Below are 26,472 nucleotides of genomic sequence, written 5' to 3' on the forward strand. Positions count from 1 at the left end.
AAATTCATTTATATATTTAAGAATTCCTTGAATTTATGGTCATCATGAAAGACTATATATTATCTTTTAATTTCCTTTGTAACTTCATTTTCATATATCTTTTTAATGTTTTTTTTTATAAAAAGAACATTATATCTTTATCAAAAAAGAATTCCTTGAATCATTTTTATTTTGACATATCATTTTCTGTCTCTTGACTTCTCCCATATAGTTCTCACTTCTTAGTCTAATTGGATGCATATGAATCTCTATTGGGCCAAAAATAAAGAGCAATGCCATGGAGATTAAAAATATAAAACAATTTATGGCCCATATTACAAGAAGACAAGTGTTCATCATACATCATGGACTCATGGTTGATGGTTCCCCAAATATTTGAAAACAAAAAAATTTGAAGAATCACAAATTATGTCCGGTAAGGTTAAAAGAATTGACCAAATAGTCAAAAGACCATTTGAAGATTATGAATGTTGTACTATCCGAGTCAAGAACCAAAAAAAAACCTCTGATTTTCAAAGGAAACACATGTGAGTATCATTGACATATAGACCTATAACATTGCAACAAATGACCAATCATGAGAGAGATCACATTGACGTGTAAAGTTTGGCAAATGCCATGTTCCGGATTCGAACCTAAGAAGACCTTTTAGGCGTTTGTTGAGTATATTTCCAAATTTTGGAAGTAAAACGTAAGGATTTTGGAAAGAAATCAACGGCTGGAAATAGTTACCAAAAGCGGCTAAGTCACAATCAAGCAGAAAAAGCTTATGGGCTTTTCACAACGGCACGCTATAGCTGCCTAGGCTCCTCCTAATTAAAATTCTGTTGTACTCTACTTACGCTATTTCCTAATATTTATTTATACGTTTATATCAATATACACGTAATCCCATTTTCACACTTCATATAAAACGTTTATATGAATTTATTTTATTTTATCGACAAATTTGTTTCTGTGAATTGTTTTATTGACACTGCAATCCAAAAGCAGTTTATATAGAAGTTTGTTTTGGAAATATATATATATATACAATTTGTAACGGACACCAATAATTTAAATATATTAATTAATCTGATCAAGAAACTACACTCTTGGACGACAATGAATGCATTCGTTTTACAAGCACACTAATCTTTTTTTTAGTGATAAATCTAGTGCTGAAACATATTTTCTGTCTTTTAAATTTAGTATCCTTAGTATGTTTACAATTTTTAAATGTTTTAAGATTATGTATTTTGTTAGTAACGCGTAGAAACATAAATTTGTAGTGTTTTTTTTTTTTTCATAACTTTGAATTGTTATGATTGGTGTAGCTTGTAGCGATGAATTTTATCTATATATAAAAATAGTAAATACCATCAGCTTTCATAGTTTAAGACCACTAATCATGCTGTCATTATGTCCACTCAGCCGTAATTTTAAATAAAACCATACTATAAAATTAATAATCTCCGATCGTATAATCAGAAGCGTCGTTTTACAAGTTGATTACTTTGCTATAATATAGTAGTAAAAAAAAACATTGAATTGAATTCAATTCAAAATAAACCTTTCTTTCTTCTCTATCAATTATCTGAATCCGCCTCTATTGAATCCTTTTATTTTTCAACTCCAAAGCGGGTTTTAGAAAAATCCTTCAATTTCTGCAACTTTTATACAATCATCAGCTCAATTTCGGATCTCCGGAGTTGATTTTTGCTCCTTCGTCGGAGGTAAAAATGGCTCAGTCGTCGTTGGCGGCGGCGGGGAGAAGCGGAAGGGTTATCGGCGATTACGCTGTGGGTCGACAAATCGGGTCGGGTTCGTTCTCGGTTGTTTGGGAAGGGAGACATCTTGTTCATGGCACCGTCGTTGCTATCAAGGAGATCGCTATGGCTCGGCTTAATAAAAAGTTGCAAGAGAGTCTCATGTCGGAGATTATCATCTTAAGGAAGATTAATCATCCTAACATCATTCGCTTTATTGACATGATCGAGGTATATCATTTTGTCTTGTTGTTGCTGGGTTTTGAGTTTGTATCTGCAGAACAGTGTGCAAATATGTTTTTAGATTGAAATTTTTTAGCTTTTTCGAAATCTGTAGACGATGTAGGCTGATGATTTGTTGTGTTGGAAATGGTAAATGATTGAACTTTATGAAACTTGATTTAGGCTCCTGGGAAAATAAATTTGGTGTTGGAGTACTGCAAAGGGGGTGATTTGTCTATGTATATTCATAGTCATGGAAGTGTTCCTGAAGCTACTGCTAAGCATTTTATGCTGCAGTTAGGTAAAGTCTGTTAAAGATTCTTCTTCATTTGCTGTTTTGTTTGGATCAGTTGAATCACATTCTCATTCTTTCTATGAATTTTCTGTGTAATAGCGGCTGGCTTACAAGTTCTTCGTGACAATAATATTATTCACCGCGATTTAAAGCCTCAGGTATGTCTGATAACTCAAAGCCAGATATGATTTTCTCTTGTTAATCTAATCATGAACAATACGTGAGAGCTCTTTTGAAAAGATTAATCTCTCAAAGGGTTGAAAGGACGCTGTAGAAGGGTAATCTTTTAGATTACGCTAAAACATGTTTTCTACTTTCCCACAGGATATGGTTTCTGAGAAATTCTTGCCATAGCAGAGATAGATATTTTTTCTAAAATTGAAATTCGTTTGCTAAGGTTCTTTCGTTCTTGAAACAGAATCTTCTTCTATCCACAGATGATAATGATGCAGCTCTGAAGATTGCCGATTTTGGATTTGCAAGGTATTATCGTCAGCGCCTTTGTTACAGAACAATGAGTGTAATGTGAAAATCAGAGTTGGTATTATATGGGGTTTTTTCTGCTTTTCTTGTATCTATACATCTAGTTTTAGGTAATATTGCATTTCTTTTGCCTGGGGTAGCATTCTTATTACACCACTTTGAGTTTGTAATTTTCACTTAATCATCACACTTTCTTAGTTCAGATCGTTGCAGCCTAGGGGTTTGGCAGAAACTTTATGTGGTTCACCACTGTATATGGCCCCAGAGATTATGCAGCTTCAAAAATATGATGCAAAGGTGCGACTTTTGTTTCTATATGCCACATAGGCCTTTCTTAACCATATTCTGCTTAAATTCTTCGTTGATACACAGGCAGATCTCTGGAGTGTTGGTGTTATATTATTTCAACTTGTGACAGGCAGAACCCCTTTTACAGGAAACAGCCAAATTCAGGTTTTGTATATCAAGTTTCATAAAGATCTAAAATATGTAAATTTTTGTGTTTTGGTGAATGCAATATCGGCTAACATGCTCTCCATCTAATGTCCACAGTTGCTCCAGAACATTATAAGATCAACTGAATTACATTTTCCAGCCGACTGTAGAGATTTGAGTACCAATTGTAGAGATCTATGCCAGAAGCTACTGCGTCGTAATCCAGGTAAGCATCTTTGTAATATATTTTCCAGATTCTATTAGCATATGTGGGTCAATCTAATTTTGAAGAAGTAACAGGAGAATGGGCAAGTCGGGCTATGTTCATTTTTGTCATGGTCACAAGTTTTTGTTTTGTTAAAAAGTATGGCTAAAAATTTCGAAATTGTCCACTAAATTTTGTGTGTCTTAAACACTCTGGGTATTGATTTCAAATGGAGGTTTACCATTAAGCTCCCTTCATCTCCTAAGTCTATGTGTTTTTTACACTTAAAGTGTTTAGATGGTCCTTATTTATTAGTGTAACATTTATTTTTTGGGAATCTTCTGTCTGACAGTGGAACGTTTGACGTTTGAAGAGTTTTTTCATCATCCTTTTCTTTCAGACAAACAATCATATGATTTCACAAGGTAGATGTGGTGCTAAACTAGTTTCTTCTATCATTTGTGGTATAAACGGTTATATTGATGATGATTTATGTTGAAGGAGTAGATTAGATTCACGAACGATGAGCGATTTTCATTCATCTGGAAGCAGTCCCTCAAGAAATATGGAAGAAATGTCTCAAGAAGACTGTTTGCCGTTCTTTTTAGATGATGATTCTAGTGGACCTGAGGGAAGCCCTTCATCTTTTAAACATACTTCCCCAATAAAGTCATCTTACGGATTTAACGTTGAAAGAAGAGAGGCAGCATCTAGTCCTTTGAAAAACATGGAACTTACTTCCAGATATAGCAGAGTCAGTCATAGAGCAGAAACCAATAATTCCAAGTTGGAAGGCCATAGATTATCAGATAGAAACCAATTCAAACCGTCAAGCTTGCCTGATTCCAGATCACTTATTACTCAAGGAAGAGGTAATCAAATTTCTATAATTTGCTTAGCCCTAAAAATAAAATTGTCTTTGGAAAAGATGTCTGCCGCAGTTTCTAATATATGCTGGTTCTGCAGTAGGGGATTCTCCAGACTCAATGGATCAAGATTATGTTCTGATATCTGGACCACCGGTTGATATACCATCATCTTCATCTGGTTCTCCGAAGCCTTTCAATTACCCTTTCAAATCACATTCTCCTCCTGTAGAGTTCATCAAGAGAAATGTAACTACTTTAACGGCTCCTATGCCAATAGCTGGTGCCACTGGCAACAACATTAGTCGATTTGGAAGCTTGGAGAGTCAGAGTTATATCCCGGGTACTTCTCATGGGTCTCTAGATCTTGTGGATGCTTTTGAACAGCCATCAACTAACAGCTTGACAAGAATCCGGTCTTTGCAAAAGTGTGCAGCAGCAATAGCAGAATTGGTTCATGAAAGAGTAAGCAACTTCGAAAATAGTAAGGTTCTGCACAAAACCCTGCTAACTTGAGTTTCTGAGCGTTTTCTTTTCATGCTTCTTTTTTCGTAGGGTGAAAATGGTAAGCATTTAGAAGCTTTCTCGATCCAACTGGTGATTCTTGCAATTTGGAATCAAGCACTGCACATCTGTCATACTCAGGCAGTGTCGGGTATAGAGGGAAGCCTGCGCCAAGACATTAACAGAGTAAAAAGAAATATCAGCCACGAAGGATCAGAGAAGTTATTGTCTCAGATTCAGAAAGAATTTGTCCAGGAAGTTGAGCGTGCTGAAGAACTTGCCAAGTTTGTTGAATCTGGTACGTATTTTCTTGGAGTAACCAAACTGCTGAGACAACCCCTCGTCTCTTTATTTCGATTAGTCAGAATCGCTAAACTAAAATATCATTGTAGATAATACAAAGATGCCGGATGCAATGGAGATAATACTTCAAGCAGCTCTTGCTCTTGGCATAAGTGGAGGAGTAAGTTTATATTTCCTTGATGAACAAGCCCAAACGAATCTGGTTACTATTATTTGTCATTTACATTTCACTCACAAGTAGGAGTGCCCAATCCGGTATTTGGTTTTTTGTGAAATATAGGATCAAAACCAAATATCATTAGGTTTGTTTGATACGATTCTTGTTACTTAAAGTCCTTAAAGAGTAGGCAAATCTCTCTCTTTTTGTTGAGACTTCAGAATTTGACAATTGCAGGTAGATGAAGTGATGGGAGACGCAGAGAACGCAGGAAACCTCTACTCAAAAGCGGTGCGTTTGCTAGTGTTCCTTGTAGTGGAGGCACAGACGCTGATTCTCAATCCACCTTTAACACTCACAAACTCAGTAAGGTATCGACTCAGAACATATATTGATTCCCTCATAGCCAGATTAAAACATCTTCAATCACATAGAAGAACTTCACATCCTCAGAAGCAATGAGGAGGAACAAGCAAACCCAAAATGATTCTCTGGTTTGTTTGTTCAGTGTCTGTAATTGTAATCATTTGATTGTACAGCCAAAACGTAATTCTTAATTCTTTTGGGGTTTATCCGGAGGGACTTGTAACATTCTCTTTGTTGTGACGCTCATCAATTGTTTCTATAGATTTAATTTTAATATATTTGACATGAATTTGGTTAAATTTCCATGTTGCTGTAATGAGTAACGACTAATGAATATCAATCCATGATTGAATTTTAATCGTAATTTCTCAAATATGCTTGTTGTACCAAATATTTTACAATGTCTCTCATTAGAACAGAGCAAAAACGGAAAGAAAACAGATAGGAGGAAAAGGCGAGGCGGTGGGCGATAGTGAAACCCAAGCGGAGACGCGATTCGCCGCCACTCTTCTCCGACAGGTTGTTGGACGGAAACGGCGAGAGCTCGATCACCGGAGATGATGTCGCCGTTGCGGAAGAGTTGAGGCGAACTTGTTTCAGAGCTTGGATTCGCTTGGCGGAGTTGCTTCTCAGATCTCCATCGCGTATGCCTCACCGGAATTGGAAGCTGTGTTTGTAACCGCCTTACCTTTGCTCTCTTCGATTTCTTGGTTAGGTTTTGAATCCTGATTCAGCAGTCTGCAGTTTCCCGTTAATCGGGCTTTTGGCTCCGGGAGTTTCCTTTAAACTCGCCGGCTTTGTTTCTGGAGGGGTTTCGACCCTTGCCGGCTTTAAATCTTGTCTTAGGCTGTGTAATAGGTACTGGTTTCAATCTTGAATAACAGAGATAGAATTAGTGAATGCTATCTCAATCAGTTTAGTTTTAGATGTTTAGTTTTAGATGTTTAGTCGTGGGTAATTTAGGATGGTTTCAATCTTTGGCTTGGTCTTCATATGAGAATTGGATGTTTTGTTGGCCTTTTTCTAAGGTCTGGTAGTACGTCTTAGACGTTTGGTCCGGATTTTGGGGCTCTCAGTCTCTAGTTCTATATCATTGGTGTAATCAGGTATGGTAACATGGTCTTGCTGTTTGTGGTTTGTTTTGTGGCTTGTGCTTCTCTTGATTGTGGAAGCTCCAGACTAGGTTTATTTGCTTGCTCTGAGTTAGGGAGTTGATCTTCCTTCAGCTTTCCTTCTCGTTGTAGTTGGTGTTTCCCGTCTTGGTTTATTTCGCAGACTCCTCCTTGTTCTCTCGTCTGCGTTACTTGGGTTTGAAATTGAGAAGCGGGTCGTTGAAGTTGTTACCTTCCTTTCAAGCTTTAGGATCTCAATGGTCGAGACTCTTGCAGAAGTTTCGGGTTGATTCAATTGCACTCATGGCTCTGCCGGTCGCGCGTTAAGTGTAAAGGTTCCTGGGACAGGGGTTAAGTGAGAGATTCGTTCAACCCTCTCTTAGTCTTTTATTTTCTATTAGAATTTCTGCTAGATTTGCTCCTATTAAGTCCTTGTTAGTTTGTTGCCAATCTTTGATCCTTTCCAGCTTGCTTACGACAGCTTATAAGCTTAGTTTGTTATCTTTTTCAGAACTTGTAATAGGCTTGACTGTTTACTAGTTGTATTGGCTCCATAATCTATAAAGAACACTATTGTGAAAAAAAAAAAAAGAACAGAGCAAAAACAAAAACCTGAGTAAAGATAAAGATATATATAAGAGAGCAAAACCAAAAGTTTCTGTAGATCCATATATGTAATATTAAGAATTTATAAGGCAAGAGCTCTTGAACAAGGCAAAATTGTTATCTCGAGAGATGCTAATGGAGGAGCAACAAATTGTAAATCTTAACAGCTAAAAAGAAGCTGCAACTACTACTACTATACACTGGAAGATTGAAAAATAAAAACTACTACCAACCAAAGGAAAAATGATTTTCTATTTTTTCTTCTCCAAACTCTATGAAGAAGCTTACACTAAAGTATATAAGACGTTATTAATTAGGGGCAGACGATAAGAGCTTCTTCAATTCCTCGAATGTCATGAAGGCAATGCCAACACCAGGAACCACTTTGTAGTATTCTGGTATGATTCCTCTGTATAGCCCTCTCATGCCTTCTGTCTTAAATATGTGTTTGAATGTTCCAAAGAGTCCTGTGGTATACACTCGCGCTCGCCCACCAGCTCCTTCCAACTGCATTCTTCTTCTCACCAGGTCCAATGGGAATGTCGCTACAAAAGTTATCAGTATAATATAACAAACTTTCTTGTAATTTTCTTTGGGCTAAATTATCTATGGTAACTAGAGAGAATCAGATCAGATAAGAAACCTGTCGAGGAAACAATTCCGGAGAGACTGCCACAACCAAGACTAACCACGGCATTTGAATCATTAGGCCTGAACAAGTTCAAAGACAAATGTATTATGACAGGATAAGTTAGACTCTTATTGGGCAGATGAACTCACTAGGCAATATTGATAGTCAAATCCCAAAATAAAAGAGGCATTTACCTATGAGAAAGCCAAAATGTTTTAAAAGTCTCATACGCTGCGAAACTGATTGCAAGGCTTGGACCGACACCCTGCAATACAAAAGATGTACCAAAAAGCTTCAAGACAGTGCTAGTTGGGTGGTAACCTAACAGCTAGAGCCTAGAGCATCTAAGACGATTCCAAATACACTAGTTATATATTACTATAGATGATTTATTTAAATTAAAATACTTTACATAACACAATCATCTACTTCTTCAGTTCTTTTTGACTATAGCGTGTTATCCATTTTTAAAACCAACAACCTCAATTTCATCATCATTGGACTTAAAGATAGATTCATCAAATTCTCTAGCCTCAACTGGAGTATTTCTAAGTTGTTCTTAGAGTGTTCACTAAGTAATTACAGTCTCACACTCACTTCATGTTCATCCGAAATTTGATCCTGAGCATGAAATGCATCATTGAGAAATCATGTCTATATTCTTAACTGCGTACACAACAATTAGAATTCCTAGTGCATATAAGTCTTGTTATCAGGTGCCTTAACACCTAATCAGTTGTTTAAACCACCTAATTGGACATTAAGACCACCTAAGACACTCCAATCTACCCTAGCAGCCTAGGGAAAATTGCAGTGGAAGGTATTGGCTAAATGGTTACTTATACTGACTAATTTAACACTACCAAGGAGTTCATTCAGAAGAACAAGGGGAAGCAAACAAAGCATACCAACAATGTCGCACCAAGTCCTTTATATAGACCCAAAATTCCCTCTTCTCTGCAAATGGTACGGAAGGCATGCCCAACACCCTGATAATAGATTGAATTTCTCTGGAAAGGATCAAAGATAATGTATTTAGGCCAAGGGGAGACTAAAAAACCCTTCTTCATAATAGTTCAAATAAACGTTGATAATACAATTACCTGTGCAGAAAGCCGTGTCCTTACAAGATCGAGAGGGTATGTAGCTGAAGCAGCTGTTAGTCCAGCCAAGCCACCACTTACAAAGTGCACAGAAATGTCCAGACCTGCATTTCCTTTATAACTCTGCAAGACTGGATTCGAGTGCAAGAACTGCAAACAAAAAGCAAGGCAAGGCTTAGCATGAACTACTACAGACCACACCCTAAAAGAGACTTGAATGCAACTCACAGTCTTGTATTCTTCATATGCATAGAAGTTAACTGCACCATAGGGAAGCCGATGAGCTACAGTAACCAAGTTTCCTTTCCAAAATGCTCTAAAACCTTCCTCCTTGACAATACGCGAAGCTTCATGCCAAATGTTTGGACTGCTCAAAATTGCAGCTTCCGACTGCATACCTTGTATCTTTGATAACACATAACAAATTGTCAATACAACAATAAAGTCTTCAATTCAGCTTCAAATAGCCTTAGGGTAAGTCAAAGTTTCATTCTTTCTTTCATAAAAGAAACATTACACTAGCTCCAACACAACCATACCAAGAATCAAATTCAGAAGCCTCAAAATTTCTTAAATTTCACATTAACTTATAAAAAAGATACCTGAAACAAGATGGTGAGGCGAGCAAGAGGAGCGGTGCAAGTCTTACTAAATGCGCCGGCGATTCCACCGGCGAGAAGACGCTCAACCGTGCCGAAATGCCCTTGTTGCTGATTCAGCGACTGTTTATTACATTGGTGATGTTGATGGCAGCTTTGTGTCTGCGTCTGCGGCTGTTGCTGTAACAGCTTCCTGTTTCCGGCGTCAACAACACTGTTATGCACGGCGGTGGCGGTGGCTGTATTAAGAGCTCTCTGTCCTCCTTCTACCACTACACCGACTCGAGCTTCCATATTCAAATATCTTTCTCTCTGTGAGATTACTCTGTGGTTGATTCGGCGGATGTGGAAGATGAAGTCGCATCAATTAAAGCGTAATGATTTCTGATTTTTGTGATCGGAGATTGGAGAAATCGTCGTGGAGAAGGTAAACCCTAAAGAAACCCCTAAAACCTGGTCTGCGAAGGCAGAAGGGTATTTTGGTAAAATAAGTAAAATAAGATGACGCAATCACATATATATATCACAAGATTTGTTGTTCGGACAAAACTTAGGAAACACAAAAAAAGAAAAAAGAAACACATGGAATATTTGATTTTGGAAATTCGAATTTTCAAAACCGCCAAATCGCCAACAGTTTAACAAAAATAAACATTATGGATTGAATATGGACGTGTCACATCAACAACACTAACAAATTACTAATTCTTAATCAATTACTTGTATAGAGTATAGTTGTTATAGTTGTGTTTTTTTTTTGTTATTATTTTCGCTATAAGAAATTAAATAAACAACTAACAAATAGGAGTATATCTTTTGCTTCCACATGTCTACATCGTGATTAGTAATTGACATTTCCAAATATTATTAATGGATGTGTCTTTAGACTCGATGGATACATACACCACAATCCAACAACATTTATGTTCACTAAAATAGTACTTCCTCCGTTTCGTTTTAGTTGCGTTTAAGTTTTTTTTTCACACAAATTAAAAAAAGCATTAAATTTATTGTTTTAGCCTTTTAATTTTTTTCATTGGCCAAAACATTAAAACAATAAGGATAATACTGAAATTTTTACCAAACATTTGCATTGAAAACCTAAAACGACAACTATTACGAAATAAAATTTAAGTCCTAAAACAACAACTAAAACGAAACGGAGAGAGTATATATTTAGCCGGTGATAGCTAGCTAATGTAAAATAATTAGATAAAGTGAGTTATCTCACATAAATTTTCTCACTATAAAGTCTTTTCTTTTTTTTTTGGTAAAAGGTTAAATACTATAAAGTCTTTTGTTTAGTAACTTACCTTTATGGCATGGTTGGATCATCATGTTGAATAGTCACAGTGCCGGCTCAAATAGGGGGTGAGCGGTGCGACGGCCAGGAATCCAATCCCGTGCTCCAATAATTAAGGAGCCCATTAAAATTTTTTTTTTTTATAAAAGTATTAAAATTTTAAATTACAACATAAAAATAAAATTTAGAAGGGCCCATAAATTTTTTTATTATTGTTTTTAGTTTTAATAATTAACTTTTTAATAAAAATATCATACAATTTTTTTATATAACACAAAGAACACAAAAAAAAAAAAATCTAAGGGCTTAAAATTTTTTTTGCTCTAGGGCCTATAATACTGTTGAGCCGGCACTGAATAGTCAATATGTAAAATATGGTCGAATCATATCACAAATATTCATATCATATACTGGATATCTAGAGGTTCGCATATGAATACTCTATCGTCAAACCTGCTCGTATTTGAACTTATACTTGTGAATATTATGTAGTTACTTGTATTCATATACGAACCTCTAGATATCCAATATCAAGGCTAATCCCTACGACTATATGTAATGAGAAAGAGAGTGACAATAATTGGAGTGTACATTTTGATACATATTATAAGAGTGACATCAATCAGAAATGGGTCATACTTTTTGGAGACCACTGGCTGCAGACAGCACAACCCAAAAGCTTATCAACTAATCTAAATTAGTGAATTTAATTTATCAACTAATCATGTAGAAGAAGTATGATTTATTTTTGTTGTCTAAGCATCAAGATGACGAAATGATAGTAGAAAAAAAGAGAGTATGGAGAAAAGGTAAGAAAAAGTATACGTTAACCAATAAGACTAATCATTTTATGAATGGCTGTGAATTGATGTGAGCTGTAGAGAAAAAAGTTCCAAAATATAAAGTTGATCTCGTTATGTGTAGGTTTATGAGTTAAGTTGTTGAAAGGAACATTACTTTCTAATTTGTAATTTGGACCACTTGCAAATGAAAGATCTTTGTTTCCCTTTTGTTTTTAAGAGTGTTTAGTGAGCTGTTTAGAGTAAATCATAAAAACCCGTATACTCCAAGATCCATATTAACTGAAACTTTTTTAACAAAAAACACAAAATATTTTTTTATCTACTTAAAAAGTAGAAAAAGTTTTATTTTGTTGATTATGTTTTTTTTTTCATGATTATACCTTTTGAGCATTAAAAGGGGTAACCTACTAGTTAATTAACTGAAAAATACGTTTTCTAAATATTTTTTGACCTCCAAGGCTCTGCCTCTGATTACAATTGTTTTTCCTGTTAATGAAAATAGTTTTTTTTCGTAGTTTGAACTTTGAACCGTTTAAAATGTTGTTTACCTCGTCTAAAAACTGTGAAAAGAGAGATTATACTACTGATTAATAGTAGCAAAATTGCAGTTAACGAATTGAATTCTGAATGTAGAACTAATTTGAAGGAAATAAGTAATTTGTCTTTAATCTCTTATGTTGAAATCAACTGTGTCCAAGGGACCCACACATAGTCGTACTTTTATGATCATCGAATCAAAAATCATCGCAGATAAATCAACGGCTGTGATTAATTCGCAGTGTACACCTTTTTCCCCACTTAATCTTCTTTTAAGTGAAGCAGAAAGCTTTAGCCAACAAAAAATGGCAGAATTTGTTCCTTCTTACACTCCAGGGATCGTACTTGTACTTCAAACCATTCTTCTCTTCTCGATCGCACGTGCCGATTTACCAGGCACGTGGGAGCTCATTGTACAAGACGCCGGTATAGCTTCTATGCACACGGCGGTGACCCGGTTCAACACGGTCATCCTTCTAGATCGAACAAACATCGGACCGTCGAGAAAGGCTCTTGACCGTCACCGGTGCCGGAGAGACCCAAAAGACGCAGCTCTGAAGCACGATTGCTACGCTCACTCGGTTCTGTTCGACCTTGGTACAAATCAGATTAGACCATTGATGATACAAACCGACACGTGGTGCTCATCGGGTCAGTTTTTATCCGACGGATCGTTGCTTCAAACGGGTGGGGATAAAGACGGGTTTAAAAAGATCCGTAAATTCGAACCGTGTGACCCGAACGAGACGTGCGATTGGGTGGAGCTTCAAGATACTGAATTAATAACCGGACGCTGGTACGCTACTAACCAGATATTACCGGATGGTTCAGTTATCATCGTCGGTGGCAGAGGAACCAATACGGTTGAGTATTACCCTCCACGCCAAAACGGTGCCGTTCCGTTTCAGTTTCTTGCTGACGTGGAAGACAAACAAATGGATAATCTCTATCCGTACGTTCATCTCCTCCCCGACGACGACGGCGGCCATCTCTTCGTCTTCGCTAACAGTCGCGCCGTTAAATATGATCACCGGTTAAACACTGTCGTGAGAGAGTATCCACCGTTAGACGGTGGTCCAAGGAATTATCCGTCAGGTGGATCATCGGCGATGCTAGCGATCCAAGGAGATTTCACCACGGCGGAGATACTAATCTGCGGCGGAGCACAATCCGGGGCCTTCACAGCGCGTGCTATTGACGCTCCGGCGCATGGAACTTGCGGACGAATCATAGCTACTGCGGCGGATCCGGTTTGGGTTACGGAGGAGATGCCGTTCGGGAGAATCATGGGGGATATGGTGAATTTACCGACCGGAGAGATTCTGATCATAAACGGAGCTCAAGCCGGAAGCCAAGGATTCGAAATGGGATCCGATCCGTGTCTATACCCGCTTTTATACCGACCCGATCAACCAATTGGTTTACGATTCATGACATTGAATCCAGGAACTGTACCGAGAATGTATCATTCCACGGCGAATCTTTTACCGGACGGTAGAATTCTTCTCGCCGGAAGTAATCCTCACTATTTCTACAAATTCAACGCCGAATTCCCAACAGAGCTACGGATTGAAGCGTTTTCACCGGAGTATCTTTCGCCGGATCGAGCTAATCTCCGACCTGAGATCCGAGAAATTCCGCAGATCGTACGGTACGGAGAGGTCTTCGACGTGTTCGTGACGGTTCCGTTGCCGGTGGTGGAGATTATACAGATGAATTGGGGAAGTGCGCCTTTTGCGACTCATTCGTTTTCTCAAGGTCAACGGCTCGTTAAGTTGACCGTTGCTCCGTCTGTGCCTGACGGGGTTGGTCGTTATAGGATTCAGTGTACGGCTCCACCTAACGGCGCCGTTTCTCCGCCTGGGTATTATATGGCCTTCGCCGTTAACCAGGGAGTTCCTAGCATTGCTCGCTGGATTCGTATAGTTTCTTGATTAAAATTAAACCAGGAGATATTTAATTTTTTAATCATGAATTTTATTTGTTAAATAGTTAAACACATGATGTAATATAAATATTTTCATGGAAAAACTCACTCCGCCAAAGTTAACCATCTTAATTTGATCTGATTCAGTTTAGCTATTAAGTTAATCACTTTTCAAAAGTACAACAAACACACACAAAAAGGAAACATAAAATGGTTATCATATGACCCCCAAACCAAAAGCGAAGTTAGGTAAACTTGGACGTGTTATTCGTCACTGGGGCTGTCTCAACGTCATCGTACCGTCACCAACAACAGCCAGACTCGGCTGCACACTCTTGTAAGTGTCTTTCATGCCCACGATCACAGAAGCACATATTTGCAGCCGTCAAAGCGGCTAGCATCAAGTAAAAGCGGTCCAAGCGGCTGTTATTAAGGTCTTTCCCGAACTAGTCATTCCCGGAAATTTCCTTGGCCTAATGACCACTAACAGAAGTCAAAACTTAAGAGCTAACACAACTTGAACCGAAATTTTAAAATACTCAAATAGATACTAAATTTCATAATAAAATATTTGAAATCCGAAAATACCAAACTGTAACCGAACCGAAAATCCAAAGACCAAGAACTAATTATAATTGTAATATTGTTGTAACTTTAAAACTACAACAATCGTCTTTCTCTTGTTCACGCTTGTCTCCCGTAACATTTTATTAAATAACACCAATTCTAAAGTATTGGGGTACAAAAAAAAAAAAGGATTGGGGTCTTAACGAATAACCTAAAACATTAACGGGGCCATCTCTTTTTTATTGACTTTTGATAATCTAGATATACAAAGCGTAGGGTTTCTGATGAACCCTGTTTTGGGCTTTCTTGTCCATCAAGCTAAGATAAGATAGTGTTGGTTTTTTTTTGTTGGTTCTTTTTTGTCGGTTATGTGTCCTTTTTCTTTTTTCCTTTTTTAATTCGAGCTTACCAATTACGTTTTCTTTAGGATTAGGGTTTTATTTAAAATATTCTACTTCTCTGTAAATAGAGATTGTAGAACCATTGTAACTTGCTAATTCGATATTTGATAATAGAAAAACAAAAAAAGGAAACCCTAGTTACCCAAAGAGCTTGTGCCAAACCCTGAGAAGAGGGGTCTCTCTTCTATCCTTATTAGAATCCAATATCTTCGAACCCTTTGAGCGAGCAAGCGAGCCATCATGTCCCAGGAGCCTCAAATTCCGCCGGAGGTGCCTGAAGAAAAGATCAGCAAGAAAGCAGCCAAGAAGGAAGCTGCGAAGCTAGAGAAGTTACGCCGCCGGCAGGAACAAGAGAAGTTACGCAGCCGGCAGGAACAAGAGGAAGCCACTCGTAAGACAGCTTCAAAGTCTCTCGAAGAAGATGACGAGTTTTCAAGTAACTACGGCGACGTGACTCTTAACGAGTTGCAATCGACGGAGGATCCGAAAGCCGGAATATGGAGAGAGGCTGTTGAAGGGAAGAGGTGGACTGAAGTGAGTAAATTGGTGGAAGAAATAGCGGGATCTGAGGTTTTGATTAGAGGCCGAGTTCACACGTATCGCGTACAACCTAGCATAGTGTTTGTGATCTTGAGGAAAAGTGGATCCACTGTTCAGTGCGTGGCCAAGCAATCGGAGGAGACCAACGTTAGCGTCAACATGATTAAATACCTCGAGAAGCTGAGTTGCGAATCCATTGTCGATGTCATCGGTGTCGTCGTTCTCCCCAAAGACCCTGTAAAGGGAACTACGCAGCAGGTTGAAATTCAGGTGAGAAAACTGTACTGCGTCAACAAAGCCTTGACAAGATTACCATTTAATGTGGAGGCTGCTGCCCGAAGTGAAGTAGATATTAAAAAATATCTTTGATGTGTTCTTCTTATGCTTATATGGTGGTCATAATAGCTGTTGTTTTCATGATTGTCGCAGACTGGAAGACGAGCTGTTCGTGTCAATCAGGATACACGTTTGAATCATAGGGTGATTGACCTCAGAACACCGGCTAATCAAGCCATCGTCGCCCTTAAGTCCCAACTCGTAAATGTAAGACCTTAATCTTTTCTAAAACATGGAGGAAATGTTTTATCAGTAGTATGTTTTGGTATTTCCATGATCTGGTTGTTTTGTTCTTCTATGTTGCTTTGCTGAATTAGCTATCCCTTTTGTAGTTTTTCAGTGAAAATTTGCTATCCAAGGATTTCGTTAATATCTTCACACCGAAACTCCTGGCCGGTAGTAGTGAAGGAGGTTCTGCTGTATTTAGGTTGGAATACCAAGGACAGCCTGCTTGTCTAGCTCAGTCTCCTCAGCTTCACAAGCAAATGGCAATATGTGGTGACTTACGACGCGTCTTTGAGATAGGTCCTGTTTTCAGAGCAGAAAAGTCGTTCTCTCATAGACATCTGTGTGAATTTGTGGGTCTTGATGTGGAGATGGAGATTGATAAACACTATTCTGAGGTAAGACTGCTGTTAATAATCTAAATTCATCTCAAGTATCTTCTATTCTGTGACAGTTCTGGTGCTAATATCTATTGTTTCTGCAGATAATGGACCTTGTGGACGAGTTATTTGTGGCTATATTCACTAGTTTGAATAGCAAGTGCAAAAAGGAACTTGAAGCTATTGGAAAGCAATACCCATTTGAACCTTTGAAGGTAAACCATATATAATATTAGAAATCGAGTTTTTTTTGTATCATTTTGTGGATTCTGATAATTGGCGCTTAATTAATATGCATGCAGTTTCTTGAAAAGACATTGAGGTTAACCTTTGAAGAAGGGGTTCAAATGCTTAAGGTATGACTTGTTTTTTTTTTTGTATTTTATCCGAGTTTTTCGAATGGACCATCATCAATAGTTGTAATCTTGGTGTGTTGGCAGGAAGCTGGTGTGGAGATTGATCCTCTAGGCGATCTAAACACTGAATCTGAGAGAAAACTTGGCCAACTTGTACTGGAAAAGTAACAATCCATCACTTTTATCTATCCCCTTTTTGATATCATTTTCAAGTTCAAAACGATTCAGTTCTGTATCTCACAATTCTAACACTATCGTGTTGTTGTTGATTTTCGATATAGGTACAACACTGAGTTCTATATTCTGCATAGGTTTCCTACGGCCGTTAGGCCTTTCTACACCATGACTTGTGTTGATAATCCTCTTTACAGCAACTCCTTTGATGTCTTCATCAGAGGTGCATACCTTTTTTACCTTGTGTGTTCTCACCAATAATGTTACCATGCACATTTTGATAGATACTAAGTTTACGTGTTCTGCTTTCCTAGGTGAGGAGATCATATCAGGAGCTCAACGTATCCATACCCCAGAATTATTGGAGCAACGTGCGAGGGAGCACGGGATTGATGTCAAGACAATATCCACATACATCGATTCATTCAGGTAATAATTTACAAACTTGGACCAGCTCTCGGTTCCGTTACTTGTTTATCTGACTTGTTTACTAAGCAGACAATTGCTACAAATAATGTTGACAGGTATGGTGCGCCTCCACACGGTGGATTCGGAGCGGGGCTGGAGCGAGTGGTCATGCTTTTCTGTGGACTGAACAACATCCGGAAAACATCGCTCTTCCCTCGCGACCCTCAAAGGCTTGCACCCTAATACCTTTTCAACTCAAATTTTTCTCATGAAGCTTTTTGAGAGTTTAGATTTTTACTTGTTGCCTTGTTCTTGTAATCTTGATTTTAATTGTATGATCCTTATGTTACATACACGTTGTCGAGTAACTAAGTCTTTCTCCAGATATTTGAGTCTTTTGACAAGATTAGATCCGATAATTTAGTCTGTGCATGTTTCCTGTAAGATGTATAAATATCATCGTACTAAGCTGGTTCGTTGGGTTGCTCAAAGTCCCAAATCATAATGGTAAAACAGAGGTAATGTACCATTGTGATTAATTACCTCTGTTTTCAAAATACGCATATCATAATTTAAACACTATTTTTTAATTAGTATATAAATTTGGACTTCGAATTCAGTTTGGATTGGTACATACGTATCTAAAGGCTAACGCCACACTAAGTTAAAATGACTACAACATCACTTTTCAAAATTACAACAAACACACACACAAAAAGAACACAAAATGGTTATTATATGACCAAACCGATAGCCAAGTTAGGTAAACTTGGACGTGTTATTCGTCCCTGTGGCTGTCTCAACGTCATCACCGCTGTCAGGAACAACAGCCAGACTCGGCTGCACACTCTTGTAAGTGTATCTCATGGCCACGATCACAAAGCAGAAGATATTTGCAGCGGTCAAAGCGGCTAGCATCCAGTAAAAGCGGTCCAAGCGGCTGCTATTAAGGTCTTTCCCGAACCAGCCCTTCCCGGAAATTTCCTCGGCTAAATGATCACTAACCGTTATCAAAAGATTGTTGACAAAGCTAGCCGCTCCAAGCACGCTGAGGTAAAACGCTATGCCTAAGCTTCTCATGGAATCTGGGACTTGGTCGTAGAAATATTCTTGAAGACCCACAAGAGTAAAAGCATCCGCAACTCCTAAGACTAAGAATTGAGGAGCTAACCATATAGCACTCAAGGTCATGGTCTTACTCATGTGATGTTCCTTAGCATAATCTAATCTTTTCTTCTCAATCAGAGCAGCAATGATCATTGCGAATAAGGAGAAAACCATACCGATCCCGATTCTTTGTAGAATGCTAATGCCTCTTTCATTTCCAGTGGCGGGTCTCAAAAGAGGCACGAGGAGTTTCTCGTAGATTGTTACGGTGATGATTATGGAGAGAGCTATGAGAGAGAACAATGAAGCTGGAGGAACTATGAAGCTTGTCCCGGTGATGTGTCGGTCCATTATGATGGCTTGTTTGATAAAGAGTGTTGAGCTTTGAGTGGCGCATACTCCAAAGGCTAATGTAAAGAACCAGATTGGAATCATGTTGATGAGTAGCTTAACTTCTTCCACTTTTGTAACCGTTGCGAGTCTCCATGGACTCTGCTTCTCGGCTTTAGTGTTCTCGTTTCGGTCCTCAATAACTGCTGCTTTGTCTAGAAATCTGCAAACAGAATCGGAATCACTTACATGCATGTTTGGATACTGTAATATGCTTTATACGGATTCAATTTTTCAGTATCCAAAGAAAAAAGTAAAAATTAAACGGATTCAAAACTTATGTAAAAATAATTTTAAACCTCTGACTGAAATTGTAATAAATCGATCCATATTATTTTGGATATATATTACTTTACTTGTTTGCTATTGATATAATAATAATTTAAAAAAAAAAAAAAAAAAATCGAACCAAAACCTAACTTAAACCAAGACTAAACATCCGAGTTATTATGCACTTACTTAAGATTCTTTGTGCTAGAAAGAAGCCGGCCTTTAATATACTCTTCATTAGTTAACTCATGAAGGAGAGAAGAATCACTGGGACAAGGAAGATGTCTTTTTGCAATGGCGGCGACAAAGACTTGCAATATTGGGGTCAATGGGCTACCGGAAGGTGCTCTATAACGGTAAAACGGTTTACCGATAAGGAAGATAAAAAACGAAGTAGCCATGACTATTGTGAGTATGATACCGGCCACACCCCAACCAATCCTGTCTTCGATATAGACCATTGCAGTCACCGCGGTTAAAATACCAGCGCATAGACCAGCAGTCCACCAGTTAAAGTAAGACATTTTCATCTTTCGTTCTTCGGAATGGCCATCTTCGAATTGGTCAGCTCCAAAGCTCTCAAGGGCTGGCTTATGACCTCCAGTGCCTATGGAGATCAAGTAGATTGCAATGAAGAAGGCTATCTCGTGGGCTTTCCTTGGCTCAACACACATTTCTTCATGACATGCTTTCAATCCCGGTATAAACCAAGACAATGTTAACAGAATCAATCCCTGTAAAATTGTAGATTCAAAACAAATTAAAAATAGAAACAAGTGAAACAAACCATCAAGTTTTGACTAATCTCAAAATTTATAGTGTATATAAAGATATGAAGTTATTAGGCTGGTTTTTATAGTGTCCAAATAGTACTACCGATCAAAACCGACAACAAAATAACAAAAATAAATAATAAAATATACATATTTTAATAAGGTATATATGAAAATATATATTTCATTTTGAACTCATAATATTTTTGGCTATCATTGACTCGGTTTTGAGAGTATACAAGAGGTGCTCCTACACAAGGTTCACAACAAAAATAACTAAAATTAATGTGTATAAGGTCTATGTTTGAAGTATTGAAAAGGTCGATCGATAATAGTTTTTTGAGTATTATTATTTATCCGGTCTTTCAGAAATAATTACCATAAGGTAAACGGTGGTTGCAAGGAGGACAGTTCCATAACGGCCGAGATAAGCATCGGCGACAAAGCCTCCAAGAAGAGGCATCAAAGTAGTGACACCAGACCAGTAGTTTGTATTTTTTACAGCCATCTTGAGATCTTGGTGAAGAATGGTCGTCAAGTAGACCACTAAGTTCGTGGAGATCCCAAAGTAACTTAGCCTCTCGCTGAATTCGATACCTGTATGCATATATCAAACCATAAGACTATAACGTATAAATACTTCACAAATAAAGTTATTTTATAGATATAATACAAAAATCTCTTTGAAACGTTTGATATATACATACCAATGATGAAGAGTGCAGCTCTCCAAGCTCCTGTTTTAGCCCGAAGCGGAATCTCCCCTCTACTATCGGTAGAAGAATCAAGAACCCATTTTTGTTGATCATCATATGCCTCTTGAAGTTCTGTATCAACCTTGTTGTGCTCCATAATTTTTTGTGTAAATGATTGGGAGAGAGAAAGAGAGAGAGGATTGTTGCTGAGTAAGTGTGTGATGTGTTTGTGGAGAAGCTTGGTCCTCTTATATAATGGATAACATTCACTATGTTTGACTCTTCCTCCATAGTGCTTCCCAAGATTCTTTAAAAAGGACACGTTTGGTTTACAAATAGAAGACACATAATGAAGAACTTCTCAACTTCCATTTCGATTAATATGACAAAAAGCTACAATTTAATTTCACACGACTTTTGATTTTAAGACTATTATAAAGTCTATACAAAAATCCAAGGGAAGAAAATGATAGTGAAGCTTTGATCTAAGATAAGTACAAATCTCGGTGTAGTGCAGTGGTAGTCATAATTCTTTTTTTTTTTTGAATATAATGTTAAATTAAATTCAAAGAAAAAATATACTTTTTTACAACTTGTGCAACATTTGGCTTAGAAGATTGAAATTGAAACAGAAAATCAAAAAATCAGAATGCTTTTTCGCTTAGAGTCTCGACTCATACGTGGTAGTCATAATTCTTCCAATCGGTCATTTTCAGATAATAACTTGTGTGGCTTTGTGGACCTAAAAGGAGTCATATAAATAAAGTTGGAAATTCCTTTAACTCTTATGATTAAAAGAGAGTCAGACGGATTTGCCAAATCAAATAGAGATGGAGACAGAAGAAAACCTCAAATTTGATCGAAGCTTTCTATGAATTAAAACAATTCCATGCATGAATTTCCCATGAATTAAGAAAAAATATTAAAGTAGAAATGTGATGACCAAATTTTATTCTTGTTTCAACAACTTTGAGCTATTTATGAAGCCAAAAATGAATTTAAACTCCAACCGAAAGTGAAACGAAATATAAAGTTATACTCGTAGCTTAGAAAATCTTAGCACATGCATATTTCGTTGAACAAATTTACAAGAATCTTATAGATATATCCCGAGGAACCTTCATATCATATGGGTTTGATGCCAATAGAGTAAAGATTCTCTCTTTGGGTCTTTTTGAAGATATCTCCCTCTTGGCTACAACCAAAACCCAAGACATTAAATATTAATGCCTTACCCAAATGACAAAAACCTCTTATTCAAATTATTCCAAAGTACCAAAGGTTTTAATTTGTCCAAAAACAAAATTTTCAAGATTCTGGATAAACCCTCCTTGTAGCCCTCTAGGATCTGATCCTCACTATCGACAAATTCTTAGAGAACGTTTTTTTTTTCTTTTTTTTTTTGGTCATATATCACATTATTTCTAGAGTATATATTTTTAATTTACAATCCTATTACAAATGATGATTTTATCATTCACTTACATCTTTGCAACACTTAAAAACGCGAAGTACGATTTTATGAATAACTCTATACCAAACAATTATATTTGCATCACAAATATCCACGATAGCTAGTTGTACTTGCATCATATTTATGATGTACTTATTAATAACATATGACACTAAGACGAACGACTCTACATTTACCATATTGAAATTTATGGTAAATTTGACTTCTTTTAATATACATATTTAGCATTTTCTAGAATTGAATTATAAACGTGGTATAGAAGTATTAAATAAACTCTTATAAAACCTTTTAAATACTATATTTCAATTCAATAAAACAACAACTTTTCCGGAAAGAATTTTCATTTTTTGAAAAAATTGGAAAAATGGGTAAAAAAACCCTCACCTTTTCTAAAAACAAGTAAAAATCCCTCAACTTTTTTTTGGGTTTTTAAACCCTTACATTTACATAAATGGTAACATAAACACTAATATTACTAAACTAATCTGTATAAACAAATCGTTATATGAAAACATAAATAAATATAAACAATTTAACTTAGGATTTTTTCTTCTAAAATTCTAGTTTACAATATTTTTCTAAATTGAAAATTTTTAAGGCATGATGTAAAAAATTTAATTAATAAAGTTTTATTTGGTTAATTTACAAAAATTCATCAACGTGAACCTAACAAATTTTGTTACGAGTGATATATAAATTCTTATACCGATCCGAATATGAATTTATGTTAATAAAGGTTTATTCGGTTGAAACCAAACCAAATTTTACAATACTACGTAAAGTGTATGAATTTCCACATCAAAATATTTTCATCGGACCAAATAAAATAAATAAACATTTATTAATAGTTAATATTTATATCTATATAAATTATGATATATTAAAAATATAATATAAATTATATTAATTAATATTATTTAACTATATTTTTATCCAAAACTTAACCTCCAACTAAATCTGAATTTGGTTATAATTTTGACTATTTCCTAAATCAAAACTTGAAACACTCGAACAAACCAAAAAAACCAAATGTGTTATCCTGTAAGTTTTTGTAGTTTATATTACATAACTTCTAATAATAACAAAAGGTGATTTGATTAATCTCAACTAAATGGTGAATGGATTTTTATATCGCAAAAACCTTAATTTAGAAGAAAAGAATCGCAAACTCGAATGAAAAAAATAAATCATAAAATAAATTGAGTTTGTTTGTTGTTGTTTTAATATAACAATTTGTTTAAATTAAAGTTGAGTTTATTAGTAATAGGATTTATTTTACTATTTATGAAAATGTGAGAGTTTAAAAACCCACAAAAAAAGTTGAGAATTTTTTATATGTTTTAAAGAAAAATGAGGGTTTTTCTACCCATTTTTTTGAAAACCTTAATCTATTTACCATAATCTTTAAAAACACAACTCCTTGATTAGGTATTATTACCCCCAAAATAGGTAAGATTTGATGTAGCACCATTTCTGAACTCCCGTACGTATCTTCTTCTGATCATACCTAAAATACAGCATTGACAAAAAACATTATTGTGCAATGTGCCGCCACATTTGATTTTTTTTTTTAATCATATTATATGATATCATCATCTATTAATCATGTTTTTTAATTAACCACTACCACCGTATATTAAACGATCAATATTGCATTCTAGCACCAATATAATCAATCACTCACGAGAAAATGGTAGAAAGGAAGAAACACACTTAAACATAATCATATAAGTCTCCAATTGTAACAGTAATTATAATCACATGATTCACATTTTAATCAATTATTATGGGATCGATTTATGCTCAATACTGTAACCACCAGCCAAATTAATGACTTAAACGATCATTATCCTCTAGTTCTAGAGTGATCAATACTGCATTTTTTTTCTAGAAGCAAGGAAATTGCCATGGATGTGTGGTTTAGGGAGTCATGACCAAAATCAAGTTTTATTAGATGAGTTTTAAGTGGCTATAGCGTATTGGTGATCATTGCCAGGAGAAAGTTGTGAATCTTTAGTGGATTTGCTACCAAAACCAAAAACATCATTTCCAAATCTTTTCTATTTAATAAGGATTCAATATTAACTAAAGAAACAATTAATGTTCTAATTAGTATGAGTCAACTCTTATCATGTCTGAACTAATGGCTATGGTTGAGGAAAGTGGATTACCTTTTCCTATAGTGCTGCGACCACTATTGACTGACTCTCATCTATAAGCAATGAAATTGAATCAGATCGTGGATGATTTCATCCCTAGTTTTTAATTTTTAATTAAACTAAAAAGGACGATGTTTTATTTACTAGATCATATATAGTTTAAATCATTTTTTCAAATGAAATTATTATTTGGTGTCAACAACATGCATTATACGAATTTGAATTTGGGTCGTGACACAACAACGACATCAACACAAATCACCAAATTACTACATGTAATGGTCTATATCAAATGACTTTTTTCTATTTTGACCACATTATATAAAATTTTATAATATAGTTGATATTATATTCTATGAAACTAAAATAATTATAAGAACATTAGACGCAATTAATGTTAAAACTTTCTCCTTCCTGAATTTGTTGTTCCGGTTGAATCGAGACTTAGAAGAAAGAAATCCTCTACTCCCTCCGTTTTAATTTAGTTGTCGTTTTAGCATTTAAATTTTGTCTCATAATAGTTATTATTTTAAATTTTCAATGCAGATATTTTGTAAAAATTCCAGTTTTATTATCATAGTTTTAATGTCTTGACCAATAAAAAAATTTAGAGAATATATTGAAAAAAAGTAAAGTAGAAAATTTAATTGTTTCCTTAATTTTTGTGCAAAAACCTTAAACGATAAGTAGTTTAAAACAGATGGAGTAGTAATTAATCTAGTTTTCTCTTTAACATATTTCTTAACTATCTTGAAAAAGAGTTTACATAGCCATCGAAAAAGAAACATGTAAATAAACAATGTTTACAAAACCCTCTGTTACCATTTAGACCCCAAGTGAGGTCATCAGTCAACCAATACTTCTTCTATAAATTAACAAATTATCGAATCTTTTTTTTTCTCTTTTGTTAGTAATAGACTATTTAAGCTAAATTTTCACAAGGTTACTAAATGACATAAATAGGTGGGAACGATCAATCACGAGTGGTTTGCAAGAACTACATTGGAAATCGTAAAGCTAGTATCATTTTGTGGGTGTAGTTAAAATCAGGCATCTTGTTTCATGTCCTTTTCCACCACCACATAACATCAAACGTGAATTTTCCCTAACGATAGGACCACCATTGAGAGGTTACTCGGCCAAGGGAAGTCAATTTATGTGTAAAAGTGTTGCATGCTTCAACAACAAGTCTTGTTGAGGTCTCTATCAAGAATCTATACCATTTTTTCCAAGCGAAGAATAATTATCACATATTCACATGAAGCTCGTGCTTGTTTTTCTTTTTGGTAAATTAGATTTACCTAAGATATTCTGTTCTGCTTTCATTAACATGCCGTTTTTGCTGCCCGATTTCTAAATTCTAATCAGATGCTCTTGAAAATCTTTTTCTTTTTCTTGTTTGAAAATGATGTCAGAGAGAGATGAAGAGGTCAGATTTCACATGATGATATATATTTGATTGAAAAGACTACTAAACTTCTTCCACTAAGCGGTCTCGTGTAATACACTGATAAATACAGAAATAGTAGAAATCAAATGGATCATGATAAACACATGTTATTACCCAAATGAAGCACCAAAGTCTTTGGTTGAAAGAGTCAGATCGAACACGGAACATCAATACCTTACAAGAATACTAAACATAACTTCTGCAAGAAAGTTAATCTAATGATATTTTAAGATCAAAAGATATTTTATTAAAAAATCTAATGATGTATCATTAAACGAATAATTCTAACTTTTGACTAACGTTTAGAAATTTATTAAACAAATAACACACGATATAAAACAAAAAGAATAAACCAAATATTTTCTAATATCCAAAAAAAAAGAATTTTTTACAATAACCTATCAAAGGGATTAGCCGACTACCAAAACGGCAAAGTTTCAAAATAAGTTATAATGTTTCTAGCAAAACTTTTCAGGAAAGCACCAGTGGTTTAGTGGTAGAATAGTACCCTGCCACGGTACAGACCCGGGTTCAATTCCCGGCTGGTGCAATTGTTTTTGTT

The 26,472-nt window shown here is 35.9% G+C and overlaps 5 protein-coding genes and 1 non-coding gene across 10 annotated transcripts; 4 read left to right on the forward strand and 2 right to left on the reverse strand.

Annotated features, from left to right (window-relative positions):
• Nucleotides 1-1,372: 1,372 nt before the first annotated feature.
• On the forward strand, nucleotides 1,373-5,883 carry LOC9314016 (serine/threonine-protein kinase ATG1b). 4 transcript variants are annotated; one of them, XM_021025640.1, is made up of 13 exons: nucleotides 1,373-1,979; nucleotides 2,154-2,271; nucleotides 2,365-2,423; nucleotides 2,684-2,748; nucleotides 2,952-3,045; nucleotides 3,121-3,201; nucleotides 3,301-3,409; nucleotides 3,741-3,813; nucleotides 3,890-4,260; nucleotides 4,358-4,719; nucleotides 4,810-5,056; nucleotides 5,151-5,221; nucleotides 5,456-5,883. In XM_021025640.1, exons 1-13 carry the CDS (start codon nucleotides 1,722-1,724, stop codon nucleotides 5,678-5,680), a joined length of 2,133 nt encoding a protein of 710 aa, XP_020881299.1. In that variant the 5' UTR covers nucleotides 1,373-1,721; the 3' UTR covers nucleotides 5,681-5,883. The 4 variants fall into 4 exon arrangements, with proteins under 4 accessions (XP_020881299.1, XP_002876231.1, XP_020881300.1 ...); XM_002876185.2 differs by having other exon boundaries at nucleotides 1,471-1,979; nucleotides 4,355-4,719; XM_021025641.1 differs by having other exon boundaries at nucleotides 1,471-1,979; nucleotides 3,896-4,260; nucleotides 4,355-4,719.
• A 1,459-nt stretch (nucleotides 5,884-7,342) lies between these two features.
• On the reverse strand, nucleotides 7,343-10,148 carry LOC9312300 (mitochondrial substrate carrier family protein B). Its single transcript, XM_021026799.1, has 7 exons — nucleotides 9,639-10,148; nucleotides 9,265-9,441; nucleotides 9,037-9,186; nucleotides 8,842-8,943; nucleotides 8,128-8,198; nucleotides 7,946-8,013; nucleotides 7,343-7,847 (listed from the first exon to the last, which is right to left on the reverse strand). The coding sequence occupies exons 1-7, from the start codon at nucleotides 9,927-9,929 to the stop codon at nucleotides 7,612-7,614; spliced, it is 1,095 nt and encodes a 364-aa protein (XP_020882458.1). The 5' UTR covers nucleotides 9,930-10,148; the 3' UTR covers nucleotides 7,343-7,611.
• Nucleotides 10,149-12,413: 2,265 nt separating this feature from the next.
• LOC9314017 (aldehyde oxidase GLOX) lies at nucleotides 12,414-14,347 on the forward strand. The gene has a single exon (XM_021024986.1). It carries the CDS (start codon nucleotides 12,416-12,418, stop codon nucleotides 14,210-14,212), a length of 1,797 nt encoding a protein of 598 aa, XP_020880645.1. The 5' UTR covers nucleotides 12,414-12,415; the 3' UTR covers nucleotides 14,213-14,347.
• A 77-nt stretch (nucleotides 14,348-14,424) lies between these two features.
• LOC9312301 (aspartate--tRNA ligase 2, cytoplasmic) lies at nucleotides 14,425-18,011 on the forward strand. 2 transcript variants are annotated; one of them, XM_021024984.1, is made up of 9 exons: nucleotides 14,425-16,079; nucleotides 16,140-16,256; nucleotides 16,382-16,672; nucleotides 16,759-16,869; nucleotides 16,957-17,010; nucleotides 17,095-17,174; nucleotides 17,292-17,407; nucleotides 17,499-17,613; nucleotides 17,709-18,011. In XM_021024984.1, exons 1-9 carry the CDS (start codon nucleotides 15,414-15,416, stop codon nucleotides 17,833-17,835), a joined length of 1,677 nt encoding a protein of 558 aa, XP_020880643.1. In that variant the 5' UTR covers nucleotides 14,425-15,413; the 3' UTR covers nucleotides 17,836-18,011. The 2 variants fall into 2 exon arrangements, with proteins under 2 accessions (XP_020880643.1, XP_020880644.1); XM_021024985.1 differs by having other exon boundaries at nucleotides 14,425-15,983; nucleotides 16,143-16,256.
• A 149-nt stretch (nucleotides 18,012-18,160) lies between these two features.
• LOC9312302 (protein NRT1/ PTR FAMILY 5.7) lies at nucleotides 18,161-21,169 on the reverse strand. Its single transcript, XM_002877903.2, has 4 exons — nucleotides 20,840-21,169; nucleotides 20,512-20,729; nucleotides 19,549-20,093; nucleotides 18,161-19,252 (listed from the first exon to the last, which is right to left on the reverse strand). The coding sequence occupies exons 1-4, from the start codon at nucleotides 20,982-20,984 to the stop codon at nucleotides 18,352-18,354; spliced, it is 1,809 nt and encodes a 602-aa protein (XP_002877949.1). The 5' UTR covers nucleotides 20,985-21,169; the 3' UTR covers nucleotides 18,161-18,351.
• A 5,220-nt stretch (nucleotides 21,170-26,389) lies between these two features.
• Nucleotides 26,390-26,460, forward strand: TRNAG-GCC. Its single transcript has one exon. It is a non-coding gene; the product is annotated as a tRNA-Gly (tRNA).
• Nucleotides 26,461-26,472: the final 12 nt, after the last annotated feature.

The sequence above is a fragment of the Arabidopsis lyrata genome (genome assembly GCF_000004255.2).
Source record: "Arabidopsis lyrata subsp. lyrata unplaced genomic scaffold ARALYscaffold_5, whole genome shotgun sequence".
In the NCBI taxonomy this organism is placed as follows: domain Eukaryota; kingdom Viridiplantae; phylum Streptophyta; class Magnoliopsida; order Brassicales; family Brassicaceae; genus Arabidopsis; species Arabidopsis lyrata.